Here is a 15,137-nt window from a genome sequence, read left to right as displayed (position 1 = left end):
CAGCAGCACCATCATCATCATCACCACACTCTCATCACCAACTTCACCACCGTTATCATCACTATCACCACCACATCATCACTGCTACCACTATTACCATCACCACTACCACCACCACCACCACCATCGTCACCAGCATCATCATCAGCGCCATCATCACCACACTACCATCATCACCATTATCATTATCATCACCACTACCACTACCACTACCACCACCAACACTACCACCACCGTCATCATCATCGCCACCGTCACCACCACCACTATCATCAGCACCACTACCACTGTCACATCATCATTATCATCATCACTACCAGCACATTCAGGTATCAACATTAGTCACCCTTCCTAAAAACCCTTTCTCTTTGTGTAGATGATGTGGATTTTTATTCCTTAAAATGCTGTCATTTTGATATTTTAGCTGGATAAAACTATAAAATGGTTTTATATCTCTATTAGATTACAGTTGCTCTCAGGCGTGAAGACTGAGACTTACTAATATGTGTATCCCAGAAGTACCTGACACAGTAACACAGTGCCTTACCTTGGGTAAGTCTTCAATAAATAGCTTTTTGCATTCAATTCTACTCATCTTTCCTTTTAGGAAGACAAACTACCTCTTAAGTTATCCTTCTGTAAAAATTTTCATAAAGATTCTATTGCATCTCTTGTAATGAATTTTTCTACCTCATTAAAATGGTATTAACAAGTCTCCTTATCCAACCTACTAAGTCCACACTGCTATAATTTAGACTAATTTGTCTTAGTTTTTCTCTTCAATGGAAATGAAGATCATCTGCTTCCCACCATATGCTCATTTGTAATTTGAAATAATATTTTTGTTATTTGACTACAAGTAAATATTATTTCACATTCCACTGATTCAGAGTTGGTGATTTTGTTTCAGGTAGTATCCTGGTTTTGTTTTATTGTGCTAATAATGAACCAAATATCTCCAAAATAAATCAAAATTGGAATCATCATTAGCTTAACATTAAAACAGAGCCTAACTCTCTAGGAGAATTGACTTATGTTCATATGATAGAGTAACTCATTATAAATATGTTATTTAGTCAACAAAGCAACAATTTCAAAAAACTCAATAGAGGTAATGGTTTTATTACTGTTTCCATCATTCTGTATTAAAAGCAATAATAATATACTTAAGTGTTGTTATAATAAAAAATAATTTAGAATATTATTAGTTGTATTTTTAGCTAGGTTATAAGTGTGTTATTTAGTGTCATGTGTGTGTTATTGTGATATAGTTTCCTCTGAATTATTCTGTAGCTTGAAGAATCTCATCTCTTTTAGCCCTTTCACACTATATATTGCTGAAATTGCTGTCATCTTTGGAAAAATGCAAACAGCTGCTGACAGAAATAGGGACTTGAGTTTGGCCTTACAGTGGCAGGCATTCAGTAGACAGGGCAGAGAAAGGAGAGAGCAGTAACACCAAAGCTGAGTGGGTACACAATGTGAATTAACAGCACATATATGAAGAGAATGAATCGACTTGTGTGCCCAGAAGAGAAAATAAACATTACAAGAGGCCGGGCACAGTGGCTCACACCTGTAATCCCAGCACTTTGGGAGGCCGAGGTGGGTGAATCACCTGAGGCCAGGAGTTTGAGACCAGCCTGGCTAGCATAGTGGAACCCTGTCTCTACTAAAAACACAAAGATTAGCTGGGCGTGGTGGTGGGCACTTGTAATCCCAGCTACTCGGGAGGCTGAGGCAGGAGAATTGCTTGAACTCGGAAGGCAGAGGTTGCAGTGAGCCGAGATCGGATTACTGCACTCCAGCCTGGGAGACAGAGTGACACCTTATATCAAAAAAAAAAAAAAAAAAAAAACAAGATAGTAAAAGATAGTAAGGTTCTGGTTGAATAGGAATAGGTAAGAAAGGAGCAGATTGAAACTAACTTTTCCAAAGGTACAGATTATCCCCAACACTCAGAGAGAAAGGAAGTTTGCAGCTGCTTTCACAGTGTCACTTGGAATTGTTGAAGAAAGTTCCCTTCTTATATAATTATTCTTTGAATATGTATTGAATTAGACTTATGGCTACTACTCCCAAATCTATGAAATCAAATTATTTCAAATAAAAATAATTTATTATTAATACTTAACATGAATATGGCTTATATAAAACCAAAGAATTAGAAAATTCCATGAAAATTCCCAGGTTTAAGGACAAAATTCTAGAGCATGTGTATTGTTGAATCTACCATTAGAATATCTTCAACAACTTTTACAGTTTACATAGTGGTATCACTGATATTATGGCATTTAATGATCAGAACACTACTGAGGTTGGGAACACAGCTACTAGCAGCCCATAAACAAAGAAGAAAGTGAACTCTAGGAGGTTGTGATTTATTTGAGGCTACAAGGAAAGGAACAGACACTTAGGATCTACTAATTCCCAGAAACGTACATTATTCAATATTTTAAAAATTAAGTGAAACTAGATTTGATAGAAAACTATTATTAAAGTATATTACGTTAAAAACATATTATCTTAATTTTAACCTCTGCATTGACAGGGAAGTCTTCTATCCTGCTTCAAGTGATTTTATAATTGCATCAGGTTTACATCTTGTTGCTGTATCTCACTTAATGAACTTTACTAATTTGCAAGTGGTGTTTCTTAATGCCAATTCAAACTTAACTGTGTTAATGGGACCTACAGAAACATGGGTAATTCTGAGGGAAAATTATTTAAAAGTTTAATTTTGAGGATAAATTTCAACCTATTTTATTCATTTACTTTTTTTAAATGTTAAAAATAGCAAAGTTACTTATTTTTAATTATAAACTATTCTCTCCTTTTCCCTCTGGCAATGATCACAGTAAGAAGCAAAGATAGAAAGCAGGTTGGCAAACAGAACCCTATCAAACAATTCCTCAGCAAAATTGAAAATGAAGTGGATATTGCAATATACAGAGTAGGCAGCTTTTTATATCTCTTCAAGAGTGACTTCTAGTGTTAGATCTTTTCTCTAGTAAAGAAACTGTAAAAGCAGCAGAGAACTTACTTTCTATCAGTTATTTATTTGTTTATGAGTAGAAAGATCAAAGTGATTGCAATGGTGCTTAGCTTACTTCTCCTGTAAGAACTTGCATACACTATTTTTTAAAGTAAAAGTGTGTTATATTACTAGAAGTAAAATATGTTTATTCTAGAGAATTTGGAAGGGAACATAAAATTATAAAGAAAATATGCTACTACAATCCCACAATGAATTTTGTATTTAATTATGAAACATCTAAAGTGGAAAATTTATACAGTTTCAAATTTTTCACTGCCTTATAGACTGCTTTGGAGGGTATCCTTAGGATAGAATCTAATCTCCTTAGGATGAATTATAAGGTCTTTACCTCTCTATTTGTTACTTACTAGCTTCATATTTCACACTCTTCCTTAGCTTCAAACTACACTTCAGCCAGGGTTTGTTGTTATTGTTGATTTCTTTTTAACAAGTAAATATTTCCATTTCTGATGCATCTTCCTGGAACACTTGTCTACCACTTCCCCTCCCCACATTTGTTAACTTCTTTCATAACTGCCTTGAGGTGGCCCCCAACTACTACTCATTCTCCAGATGTCTGCTAAGATATTACTCTCTGAACTGCCCAAGTATGAGATAAGTTTCATTTTTATATGCTCCTTTAGCAAAGAACTTTATTATACTCTTTTATCATTCAAGACAATAAACGCTTGATCAGTTTTATTCACCACCATTCCAAAAACCTACTATGAATATCTCATTTCATCAGATGAGACATCAGTCCACCAAAGAGTTATATAAAATTAACAGAAACAAAAGGATTTAATTATCAGAAGAGTTAGAATTGTCTTGTCTTTGGGTAGGATAAGATAGAATCAAATGAATTGATAAACTTGTTCTGGGTTACTAAGGAAGTAAAATGGTACTAAGGGATCTCATTGCTGAAGAATAGTGAGAGAAAGGAATGAAAAAAAAAAGCTATGTAAGGGGCTAAGGCAGTGGATCCAACACTTAACACATTTAGAATCACGTTGGATGACTGGATCTCATCCCAGAACAATTAAATCAGAATACCTGGGCATGGGTCCAAGCATCAGTATTTTTTTTCAAGTTCTCACATGACTTATAACGTACAGCCATGGTTGAGAATAATTGAGTCATTTTATTATAGATAACTTTAAATTCAGTAAAACTCTTTGTTATTTCTCCAGGATTACAAACCAAAAAATATCCTTTAAAATTCTATGGTTATATTTTCTTTACCTCCCCCACCACTTCCCTTATTAGATCCACTGTTTTTCCTCATCAATGGTAAATAGAAATTTAAAGTTTATATTGCGTATTAATATCTTGAATATTAAATCAAATAATTGATTCTTAGGTAAACAAGCATAGTTGAAAATATTAGTAAGCCAGTAATAAAGATATAATTATGAATAAATATTTCAATAATCCTACCGCAAACTGTTCATATTTCTCACGGTCAATGCTCCTTGTACAAAAGATATCCCCAGTGTCTTTCTCTATGTAAAACAAATTGAAGGGTTCTTTGTCCACGCCTGGTCCACTTATGGAGTAAAAGATGGTGTAATTCTGTGCAGCATCAGATTGGATCTGCAGTAATAATTTAGGAATAGAACAAACATGTCATGATGAATATTTTCAACCTAACCTCTTGTGATGGTTTTTTTTTTTTACCACTACCCCTCTTTCCTACTCTCCTATTCTTTCTTTCTTCCGCTTAGGTGCCCATTATCTGCCATGTTTTCCGAATTTTTATTTGCATTTTGCATTGTGCAAAGCCACAAATTCTGTCACTTATTTGATCTCAACTTTTTTGTCATTTGTATATCTATAAAATTTGCAGAGTAATACACTTTTCAAGTCTTATCTACTTATTCTTATCATCATATAAATAATAGTAACAGTTTCCATGATTTTAAATTCTTTGGAATTGAAAATTATGTGATAATAAAACTAGAAGTAATGCAACTTTTCTTCCACAATTAATTCCTCAAGAATTAGAAAATTTTAGCCGGGTGCAGTGGCTCACACCTGTAATCCCAGAACTTTGGGAGGCCTAGGCAGGTGAATCACCTGAGATCAGGAGTTCAAGACCAAACTGGCCAACATGGCGAAACCTTGTCTCTACTAAAAATACAAAAATTAACTGGGCGTGGTGGTGGATGTCTGTAATCCCAGCAACTTGGGAGGTTGAGGCAGGAGAATCACTTGAACCCAGGAGGCAGAGGTTGCAGTGAGCTGAGTTGATGCCATTACACTCCAAAATTTCAAAACTGTTCTATGTTTGCAATCCAGCCATGTGGCAGTGATGCAATCTTACATGGTAAGCAGAAATACAGGTCATTTTTATAAAAGATGAGTGTTAGTTTAAGCAAGAGTTGAACTATGCAAAACATGTAGGTGTGCCTTCTGTACATTAGTGTTAACAAGTCTAGCATAGTATTTGGGTGAATTTAGACATAGACCTAAGAGCGCCAGAAACACCAGAAACTCCAAATATAAAATTTGTTTCTAAATTTCTAAATATGATATCTGTAAGAAAGTAATAAGATATACTGAGTCACTTCTACAGGACTCTAGTTCTGGTGAATAGATGATCATTATTTGTACCATTAGTTTAAAGCTCTGATTCAATATGCTGTGCAATTCGAATGAAAAGTTTAAGAACAAAAAAAATTTGGACACGTATAAAATCAAATAAGTGAAATGCACCTGCTGAACGTGTTGTGGAAATGGACCCAATGAGTTCTCCATTAATGAAGCTGGAATAGGAGCCCATCGTCTCTTGCTGCGCTTGAGGGCTGTGTCTTTGGTATGTCTCTTCTTAGGAGCCTATATTTGACAAGAAACAAAGAAATGTAGCATTGCTTATCATTTTTGGAACTGTGATTTTTTTACACATACATCAACAAGCAGATGTAAGGGTTATACATTACAATATCATGGCTAGTCAGCAAAGCATTTCTATTGATAAGACACACACACACACCTCAGACTACATTATGTTCCTCAGTTCTACCTATTTCTCTATTTACTCAGTTAACCACCAGGAAATGTATAGGGCATTTGGAAAGATGCCACTTTGAGAAAGTATAAACCCCCCCAAAATAGATAATTCATTAATAATTATTTAACGATCAACTTTATTCTACTAGGAGCGGTACAACCAAAATCTGTTAAAACCCTCGCTCTACAATACAATCATTTATACATCTATATGGACACAGGTCAGCATTTACTCAAGTATACTTGATTTTATATAATGTGGGGATTTTACAATGTGGATATAAAATAACATCTTTGAAGTCTTAAGCATATTAAGAGGAGTTCATATAATCAAAAAGAATTTAGTTGGGAAATCCTCTCACAAATAGAATCATTTTTTAAGAAATGATTTATATTTCTTATAAAACGAATTTCTTATATTCGTTTTATAAGACGAAATTCATTGTGGTGAATTTGCTGAAAATGAGATGTGAATTCCAGCAACTTTTTCCTCTCTGCTTTCTGAACTGATCTCTACCACTCAGTGCAAGAAAATGAGTCTAGAATCAAACATTCAAACCAATCCTGTGGATTGGCCACACCTCCACTCTCTGAAGAGAGAGGCTCCCCTATAGAATTTTCTAGTAAGATGGGAGTAAGCTTTAGACAGTCTCTTCTCCTCTTTAAAGAGAGACTCAAACCCGCAATCAGTGGCAAGAGAGCCGCACAGGGTGGAGCCCACATCTCCAGCCTGAATCACATTTCGCTGAGTTTTAGACCCGCCCCTGTCTTGTCCTGGCTCCTCAGGTTGGTTTGTTCTTTTATTCCCAAACGTGAAATCACTATTAGAAAACTTTGATATTCTTACTTTGCTCCCGGTCTACAGAGTCATTCATCTTTATAAAAGTTTGTAAATAGCTCTGCCACTCCTTAAAAGTCTAGTCTTTATTTACACTAATTGTAAGTGGAAAAGACAAATTTGTCATTCAATAGCATGGATTTTAACGTGAAACACGTTAAAACACGTGAAACATGAAGGACTCCCGTAAGCAGATTACTGTGCTAGGCTGCTTAATTAAGCCCTTGCCTTATACCTTGTTTTCTCTTGCTAACAGTACAACTTCTATCTCTTGTTGTTCCTGTCTCTGACCATCTGAAAGGAAAATGGAAAAACTTTTCCTTTCAGAAGACAAAATGAGGTCATGTGTTGTGTAAATTGAGCCATCTTCGAGAATTCTGAAGGCAGGGTCACTGGACCGGATTAGGCTGGCCGACTTGAGACATTCCTCCAGATTCACTGCAGGGAAGAAATATCACAGCAGTTTGTCAGATGAAACAGGAATGGAACAAGTTTTACAGGAATGACAGCCGTGAGTTAGGGCATGAGAAGCAGAAAAAGGGAGGTTACATTTCGAAAGTGCTCAGCACCTGCTATTCTAAAACGTGGGGGCTGTGAAAATTAAATAATTATATTAATGGAGTCACATTTTCCACTACCTTCGTCATACATTAATTTAAGAAATAAAATATTTTCCTAGTGTCACTGATTTTATTCTCTTTCCTTTGAACTCTTAATTATTGTGTGTGTGTATAAATTTATATATGTGTATACAAACTTGATTTTTTATGTCATAAGTGGTATAACTGTATGATGTCAGTAGATTTTGAACTTTTTGCAATAGTTTGATAGTTAAAACTATCTTGCCAAAAATAAGAAAACTAGGTGGCTCACACCTGTAATCCCAGGACTTTGGGAGGCCAATGTGGGAGGATCACAAGGTCGAGAGTTCTAGACCAGCCTGGCCAATATGGTGAAACTCCATCTCTACTAAAAATACAAAAATTAGCCAAGCAGGGTGACATGCACCTGTAATTCCAGCTACTCAGGAGGCTTAGTCAGGAGAATTGCTTGAACCTGGGAAGTGAAGGTTGCAGTGAGCAGAGATAGTGCCACTGCACTTCAGCCTGGGCAACAGAGCAAGACTTTGTCTCTAAATAAATAAATAAGAAAGCTAGTCTATTCTTAAGTAATTTTTCCCAGTAATATTGCAAATAATCTTTCTGTAATACTTTTCAAGGTTCAGTAAACGCAATGCATTGTGGTTATTATCAAATTACCTCCTTTACAGATTCATATTTAACACATTTAGTGTATTTACTATGTGTCTTTAGAGTGTGGACTGTTAATTAATTTCAAACCTTAAAGCACTGGGCAAAACAACGTCCGGCTTGGAAAAGATACCATTTCTGTATTCAGTTTGTAATTTTTTACATGTTAACTCAAAGCCAGTGAAAAACCTTGATGAAAAAATTTTACGTTTGGACTCAGAACAACCAACTTATACTTCAGAGATACTAAGACCCACCAAAACTTTATTTGATTTTCACAAGCTATTCTGTGAAATATGTCACATTTATTCTTGGTGGATACTTGTTCATTGTAATCAACCTCAAGTACAAATTTTATTGAGGGCATTTAGATTTTGAGACATCCATTTCATGTCTAATCAATTAAAGAATCTTGGCTTTGAAATTTTGGCAGCAGATTAGTTTATACAAATTAGAATATGCTCCTGGTTTTGGTGCCTTGCTTTGTTTGATGTAATCCAAGATAATTCAGCCTTCTGATGCTTGCTAATTTTTTGGCAAGAGAAGTATACAACTAATTTTGGTATTTTAATTATTTCTAACCACTACCAAAAAACAAGTAGCCTATCTTTTATTGTAAGTCCAATTTTAACTTCAAGTAGCTACTATATGGCTTTTATCCCAAACTTGACGAGAGCAGCCTGAAGCTAAATGTGGCAAGTTACAACTATGAAATTGTTAATAGTGTTTCTCACCTTTGCCTACAAGTGTTTCAGCCTGAAGATGAGAAGGAACTCGAAGATAAATTTTCTGACAAGCATCGCAAAGTAATATTAAAACCTCAAAAAAAAATAAAAAATATCAGGAATTGAATTTGATCACAAATTTTCACATTATAGCTTTTTCTTATTGATAAAAATATTGTTAATTTTGGAAACAAATTAATCATTTAATTCTTTACATTTTTAATACTCACTTTAAAAGGAACCAGCAAAGAGAATAGCTGTAGGAATAACACTGTCATTTATTTATCAATGAAAAAATTAAGTGAATAGTAGTTCTTAGAACCTAAATCATATTGTGTCAGTGCAAGAAAATATTTCACAAACCATTGACTTTATATAGAAGTTATACATCTCTAAGACCATTCATAAATGCCATTCTGATTTTTAACATGAAGAAAATACTTAACTCTGAAATGCATAATTACATATATGTCCTAATTCTCTAATCATCATTTTTACTATTTGAAGTTATATTTGATGAAGTCTAGAAAATAGTTAAGGGCTTTTTTAACCTCATAAAAAAATAACGCCCCCAAAAAATCATTGTTCTCAAATCAATTTTCAGACTGACTTGGCCAAAACTTCAAAATCTAAATAGTCTCAAATCACATGACTAATCTAAAAAGAAATATATGTCAAAATATGGAGAGTATCCTTCAAATTGGTAAAGATTTTTAATTAAATTCAAGACCCAGCTATTGTTTTTAAAACCTAGGTAGTTCAAAGACATAGATACTATCTGAAAAACAAAAGAAGAGCTATCATTTCAAAAATGTCTATAGGTTCAAAATATATTTTACTTCTTTTTATTGGAATCTTCTGTTTCTCTTTATCAAAATAACTGCTTTTTATTATTTAAATATAAGATAGATTAGAGCTAGGTTTTCCAGAAACATGTAGGTCAATTTTATGATCAGCTTTCAGCTTTCTCTGAATTCTAGAATTACAGGACCCATTACTTGCAAGGAGGAAAGAGAATGGATTAACATCCATATTAAGGATGTGCACTTCTTTTCCAGCTCAACTGAAGTCTATCAGATATACTGTAGCAGTCTAATTAAATAGTTTGTAATTTTACAAATCTATGTTAGGTAGAAATCTGGAATTAAAACGCCACATTTTTATTTAGTCCTAATTTAAAAACCACTTTTAAAACATGAGACATTCGTATTTATTTAACTTTTAAAATATGTTCATCCCTAATGCCAAGGAACATACTAAATTGTACTTAGAGAACTTTCTAAGCATAGACCATACTGTTAATAGTTGTCTAAGTATATAATGTGGAAAGAGCATTTTGTAATTAGGATATATATACACAGATACATATACATCTGTACACATATATATGCATATACCTGTACATATACCTATACCTATATACGTACGTGTGTGTATGTGTGTATATATACACACAGTCATATATTGCTTACATTCTAAGAAATGCAACGTTAGGTGATTTCATCATTGCGCATACATCATAGAGTATACTTACATACACTTAGAGGATATAGTCTACTACACACCTCGGTTATACCTACATGGTATACACCATGGTATATATATGTGTATACCCCATGGTATGCACCATGGTATATATATATGTGTATACCCCATGGTATGCACCACGGTATATATATGTGTATACCCCATGGTATGCACCATGGTACAGCCTAGGTGTATAGTATATAGTATAGCTTATTGTTCCTAAGCTACAAACCTGTACAGCATGTTCCTCTACTGAATACTGTAGGCAATTGTAAGTATTTGTGTAACTAAACATTTTTAGATATAGAAAAAATACATTAAAATACAATACAAAAGATAAAAAATGGTTCACCTATACAGACCAGCTCCATTATAATCTATGGGACCACTCATATATGTAGTCCATCATTGACTGAGGCATTGTTATGCAGAGCATGACTGTATATGTATATGTGTGTGTATATATATATATAAATGTACATATATATAAAATATATGAGACATTCTTATAGGTTATATCCACACTTTCACTCCCACCCCCATCTTCCTTCCTTCTTGTCCTAGGATTCCATGTTGATGGTCCTCCCTCTGCAGGCAGAGCCACTGAAGGTTTCCATTCATTAAATACTAATCCCGTCTTCAGGTTAAATCATTAAGTGGCTTAGTGACACCATTTTAGTCAGTTTCAGAGCCAGAAATAAATGAACAGGAGATGAATTGTCCAAGAGATATTAGACAGTACAGGGATCAGAAGCAAAAGAAATGTGGATAGAATCCTTTGGAACATTTTTACCACATTTTACAAACTCGTACTAACTCAAGATGGTATCTGAATTATCGTCTCCCTAAGCAGTTACAGGATGAGAAGCTGACCATCGACCCTGCATTGTATATTATTTACATGGAGAAAATGTTTGTCCCCTTACCTGCCATTTCTAAAAATATATTTTGAAACTAAAATATTTTGCTAAAATGAAAAAAAAAGAAATTCACACCTCAGAAATGACGGACGGATGTGTGAAATAACCCCCCTCTCTTCCCTCACTACCAAAGAAAAAATAGCACCCTACAGTTACAAAGCTATTAAAAACCCAAGTGGAAGCCAAGTTAAGGATATTTTCAATGACAGTCACATTTTTGTTATTTGTCTTTAACTATTCTTTGCTTAAACTGCTTCATGGGTAAAATTCAAAAAGTCCTGGATAATTTGCATGTTCATCCAGAATCCTTTCTCTTTTTTTGCAGCTTAGTAGAACTCAGCATGTTAAATAACATGAGTTTATGTAATCACCGGTAGCAGAAGTAAACCTCAGAAACTTCTGGGCCAAATGCCTAAGGAATGAATTCATTTCTCTACTCTTAGAAAAACACCACATCAGGATGGAAGAGGGATTCCCTTGAAAAATTTTAACACTCTGGCAGTGGGTGCTTGAGAAGTAAGCTGAACACTTTCCATCCTGAATCCCAAGCCTCTCAATTCTTCCCTGAATCTTCCTCAGATCTGTTTTTGTTTTCCCCAATCTCTCTTCTCTGCCTCCCATCCTCATTCCTAGTCTGTTTCAAGCCCAAACTGCAGAGAGGAAGCAGGTAGTAACATGCTTGAATTCCCTAATCCTTTGGTTGTTACTCACCAGAAGAGAGAAAAGGAGCTGCTTACAGAAGATGCTCCCTGGGGCAGCGGAGGCCACAGCCATCAGAAGCAGTCCCAATGGCCAGGGACGGTGGCCAGATAACAGGGCAGCCTGGGATGCACAGAGCGGCTAAGAAGACGCTGGCACTTGCACAGGGTATTCTGCTGCCACCTTGATGCAGCTGAGCTTGGTTTGGAAGACAGTCAGAAGGCAAGTGATAAACAGTAGGAGGAGCAACAGGAGAATTTCTTTCCCCCTATTCCCTGGCCAGTCTCCTTCCTTCCAGTTCAATTACGTCTAAATGCAAAGAGGCTTTCCTACAAGTGAGGAGGGTGGGGTACAAAACACCCCAAAACCCAGTCAGTAGCTCCTCCTCACAGCAGCTTTCAAAATTTATTTTGCCACTTAACACATAGGCAGAAGGAGGAGGGAACACCCTTCATCCTCAGCCCTCCTCCCTTTCCCCCAGGTTGATGCTGTGAAGTCCTCCCCAATTATTACCCACTCCCACAGCCTCTCCTCCTTCTTGGCCTTATTAACCTGTCTTGCCCCCAGGTACAAACATAAATTGTGCACAAACGCCATGCAAGGAAGTGATGCCTCCTCAACTGCCATTGGCAAATCAGAGGACCTAAGCATGTGTAATCACACTCATCAGAAGTTATCTCCCATCTAAGCATTTAGGTGTCGTCGGTCGTGTAGAACACTGTAGTTCTGCTAGAGAGCTGGCATTCCAGTTTAAAGCAGCAACTTCATAAAGGCATTGTATCTACTTCCTGTTATTGACTATTCACTGTGGTTAGTTCTCTAGATGTCACAAGAAACTTATCAGAGTGTAAAGACTTCATAAAAGAAAAAGAATAAAGAAATAGCTAGCATATAATCTTTCTTGTGGCTTTCCTTTTGTTGTACATGATGCCATTGCTTTTTACCCTTATATTTTTTCAAGGACAACTACAATCTTTGAGACCAAGTCTCTCTAAAATCACTCCATTCACCCTAATTACTTGTACATTACACATAGGATATCCTAGCTTAATGGTACAATAAGGCCATCAAGTGTCGGTTTTTTTAAACCTTAATGATTCTTCTAATAAAAGCTTTAGCATCATTATTCCTGTCCCAAATTAGTGAGCTCAATGATATCAATTGCTCTCAATGGCAGTGATGGAAGTTAGGAGAGGAGGATAAATATTTTCAAATGTTAAGGTAGAGCCCAGCACCCATGCTGCTGAGAAGGGAGGAATGGAAGATTTTCTTCAGCTTATTTGACAATGGGAACAATTTCTTCTTGTATGTAGAGACAGAAGTAAATGTAACTGCTTCATTAGAATTAGAAGCTAGGAAGATTTGGAAAATGAATGACCCAGGAGAAAAAAAACTAAAAGATACCTTGTAGTATTTTATTGCTAGTGGTATACCCACTAATACACATATTTTGTGATTGCATTGGAATTTGATTTCTCAGTCAGAAAATACAGTCACTTTAATGGAATATTTTTATATCTGGCATTTTGGGAGAAAAGAATGGGAATATGGAAATAGAAAAATTACTTAGAGGTATATGCGTAGAGCCAAGTATAATTCTGTGGATGTTTAAGCATCATCTAAGCATATATTTAGATAGATAGATAAATAGACAGTCATATAGCTTAAATAATTCGAAGACAAACTCTCCAACCCTAGAAAATAGAAAAATATTTTTTTCAGCTAATGAAGTTATCATTACCTCTTTCTGTAACATGATATTCTCCACTGAACTAGGAAGATATAGAAGAGCAAAATTAAATTGGTGTTACTGAAAAAATGGCATATATTGGTTGGATGAAGAGATTCCAGGCACTGCTCAATTCAAATGAATCCAGAATACTCTCCACAGTTCTGGGAAATTGATGTTCTGATCCTACTTCTTTTGGCCTACTTTCTGCTTGCTCTCTTTTCCCATTATCTATCTTTCTCAAAGGTAATAGAAAAACTTGTGTAAAAGCTAACCCCAAATTATTGGTTTGCAAATCTGTTACATTACTATTTCTCCCATATTTTGTATTTGCACACAAAGATTTCCTAAAAATAAAATATAGGTACTTTATAGGAAAAAATAATTTATTATTACAAATTATTGACTCTTCCTTTAACGTGAATCTACCTTAAAATTAAATGAAAACAAGACATATTTATTCCAATTTTCTGCCATTAGATTATTCAGTAAGAGCTCTGTCTTAGTCTGTTTTCTGTTGCTATAAAGAAATAGCATAGACTGGGTAATTTATTAAAAAACAAAACAAAACAAAAACAGAAGTTTGTTTGGTTCGTGGTTCAGGAGCCTGGAAAGTCCAAGAGCATGGCATGGGCATCTGATGAGGGTCATCCCATGATGGAAGGCAGAAGACAGAAGCCAGTGCACAAGACAGACAGGGAAGTGGCCTAACTTATCCAGTTATCAGAAGTCTACTCTCATGATAACTAACCCACTCCCGAGGGTGGAGACTTCATGGCATAATCAACTTTTAAAGGTCCCACCTCCTAACACCATTACAATGGCAACAAAATTTCAACATGACTTTTGGCAGGGACATTCAAACCACTGCAAGCTCTATTTTATTTTTATTTCTATCTGTATGTTTGTTTGTTTTAATCTATGTCTAAATTAATAAGCTTAAGCAAAAGATTGATAGTGGTTAACAACTTGGACTTAGAAGCTAGACTGCCTGGGTACAAATCCTCTCTTTACTACTTATTCGCAATATAACCCGTAGGCAAGTTAGTTAACTCTTCTGTGCCTCAGTCTCTTTATCTATAACATGGGGACAATAATAGTGGCTAATTCATAGGTTGTTATGAAGATTAAATATGATATTATAAAGAAAATACTTCCAACAGTGTCTGGCTCAGAGCAAGCACTAATATTTTACACCGTATAATTGCCTCGGCATGCAATAAAAAGTTGAAGAGACTGAACTTCAAATGAAACAAACACAGAGTTATTGCAAATCCAAGGTCTCTTATGTAGAGGGTACCTAAAGATACATGAATAGGTTTATTCATTGAACAAATAGTTAAGGGGTTGTATACTGGGCTCTGGCCTTTTCTAGGAGAGAAGCATCATACAGGGAGAAAAAA

General features: G+C 35.3%; 1 protein-coding gene across 2 annotated transcripts in view; it reads right to left on the bottom strand.

Moving 5' to 3' along the window:
* DSC1 (desmocollin 1) overlaps positions 1 to 12,686 on the bottom strand; it is a 35,149-nt gene extending 22,463 nt beyond the window's left edge. The window contains exons 1-5 of one of the 2 annotated variants that reach the window (XM_032152589.2): positions 12,018 to 12,686; positions 8,869 to 8,953; positions 7,120 to 7,322; positions 5,753 to 5,872; positions 4,475 to 4,630 (exon numbers count right to left, since the gene is read on the bottom strand). In XM_032152589.2, coding sequence (XP_032008480.1) covers positions 4,475 to 4,630; positions 5,753 to 5,872; positions 7,120 to 7,322; positions 8,869 to 8,953; positions 12,018 to 12,080 — 627 coding nt within the window. In that variant the 5' untranslated portion in view covers positions 12,081 to 12,686. The remainder of the gene's footprint in view (positions 1 to 4,474; positions 4,631 to 5,752; positions 5,873 to 7,119; positions 7,323 to 8,868; positions 8,954 to 12,017) is intronic. The other variant, XM_032152591.2, reaches the window with a different exon arrangement.
* Between the last annotated feature and the right edge of the window lie 2,451 nt (positions 12,687 to 15,137).

This window comes from Hylobates moloch, unplaced genomic scaffold (genome assembly GCF_009828535.3).
Source record: "Hylobates moloch isolate HMO894 unplaced genomic scaffold, HMol_V3 SCAFFOLD_5, whole genome shotgun sequence".
Taxonomy (NCBI): domain Eukaryota; kingdom Metazoa; phylum Chordata; class Mammalia; order Primates; family Hylobatidae; genus Hylobates; species Hylobates moloch.
Note: the sequence above shows the minus strand (reverse complement) of the source record. Positions and strands in the feature narration are given on the sequence as shown.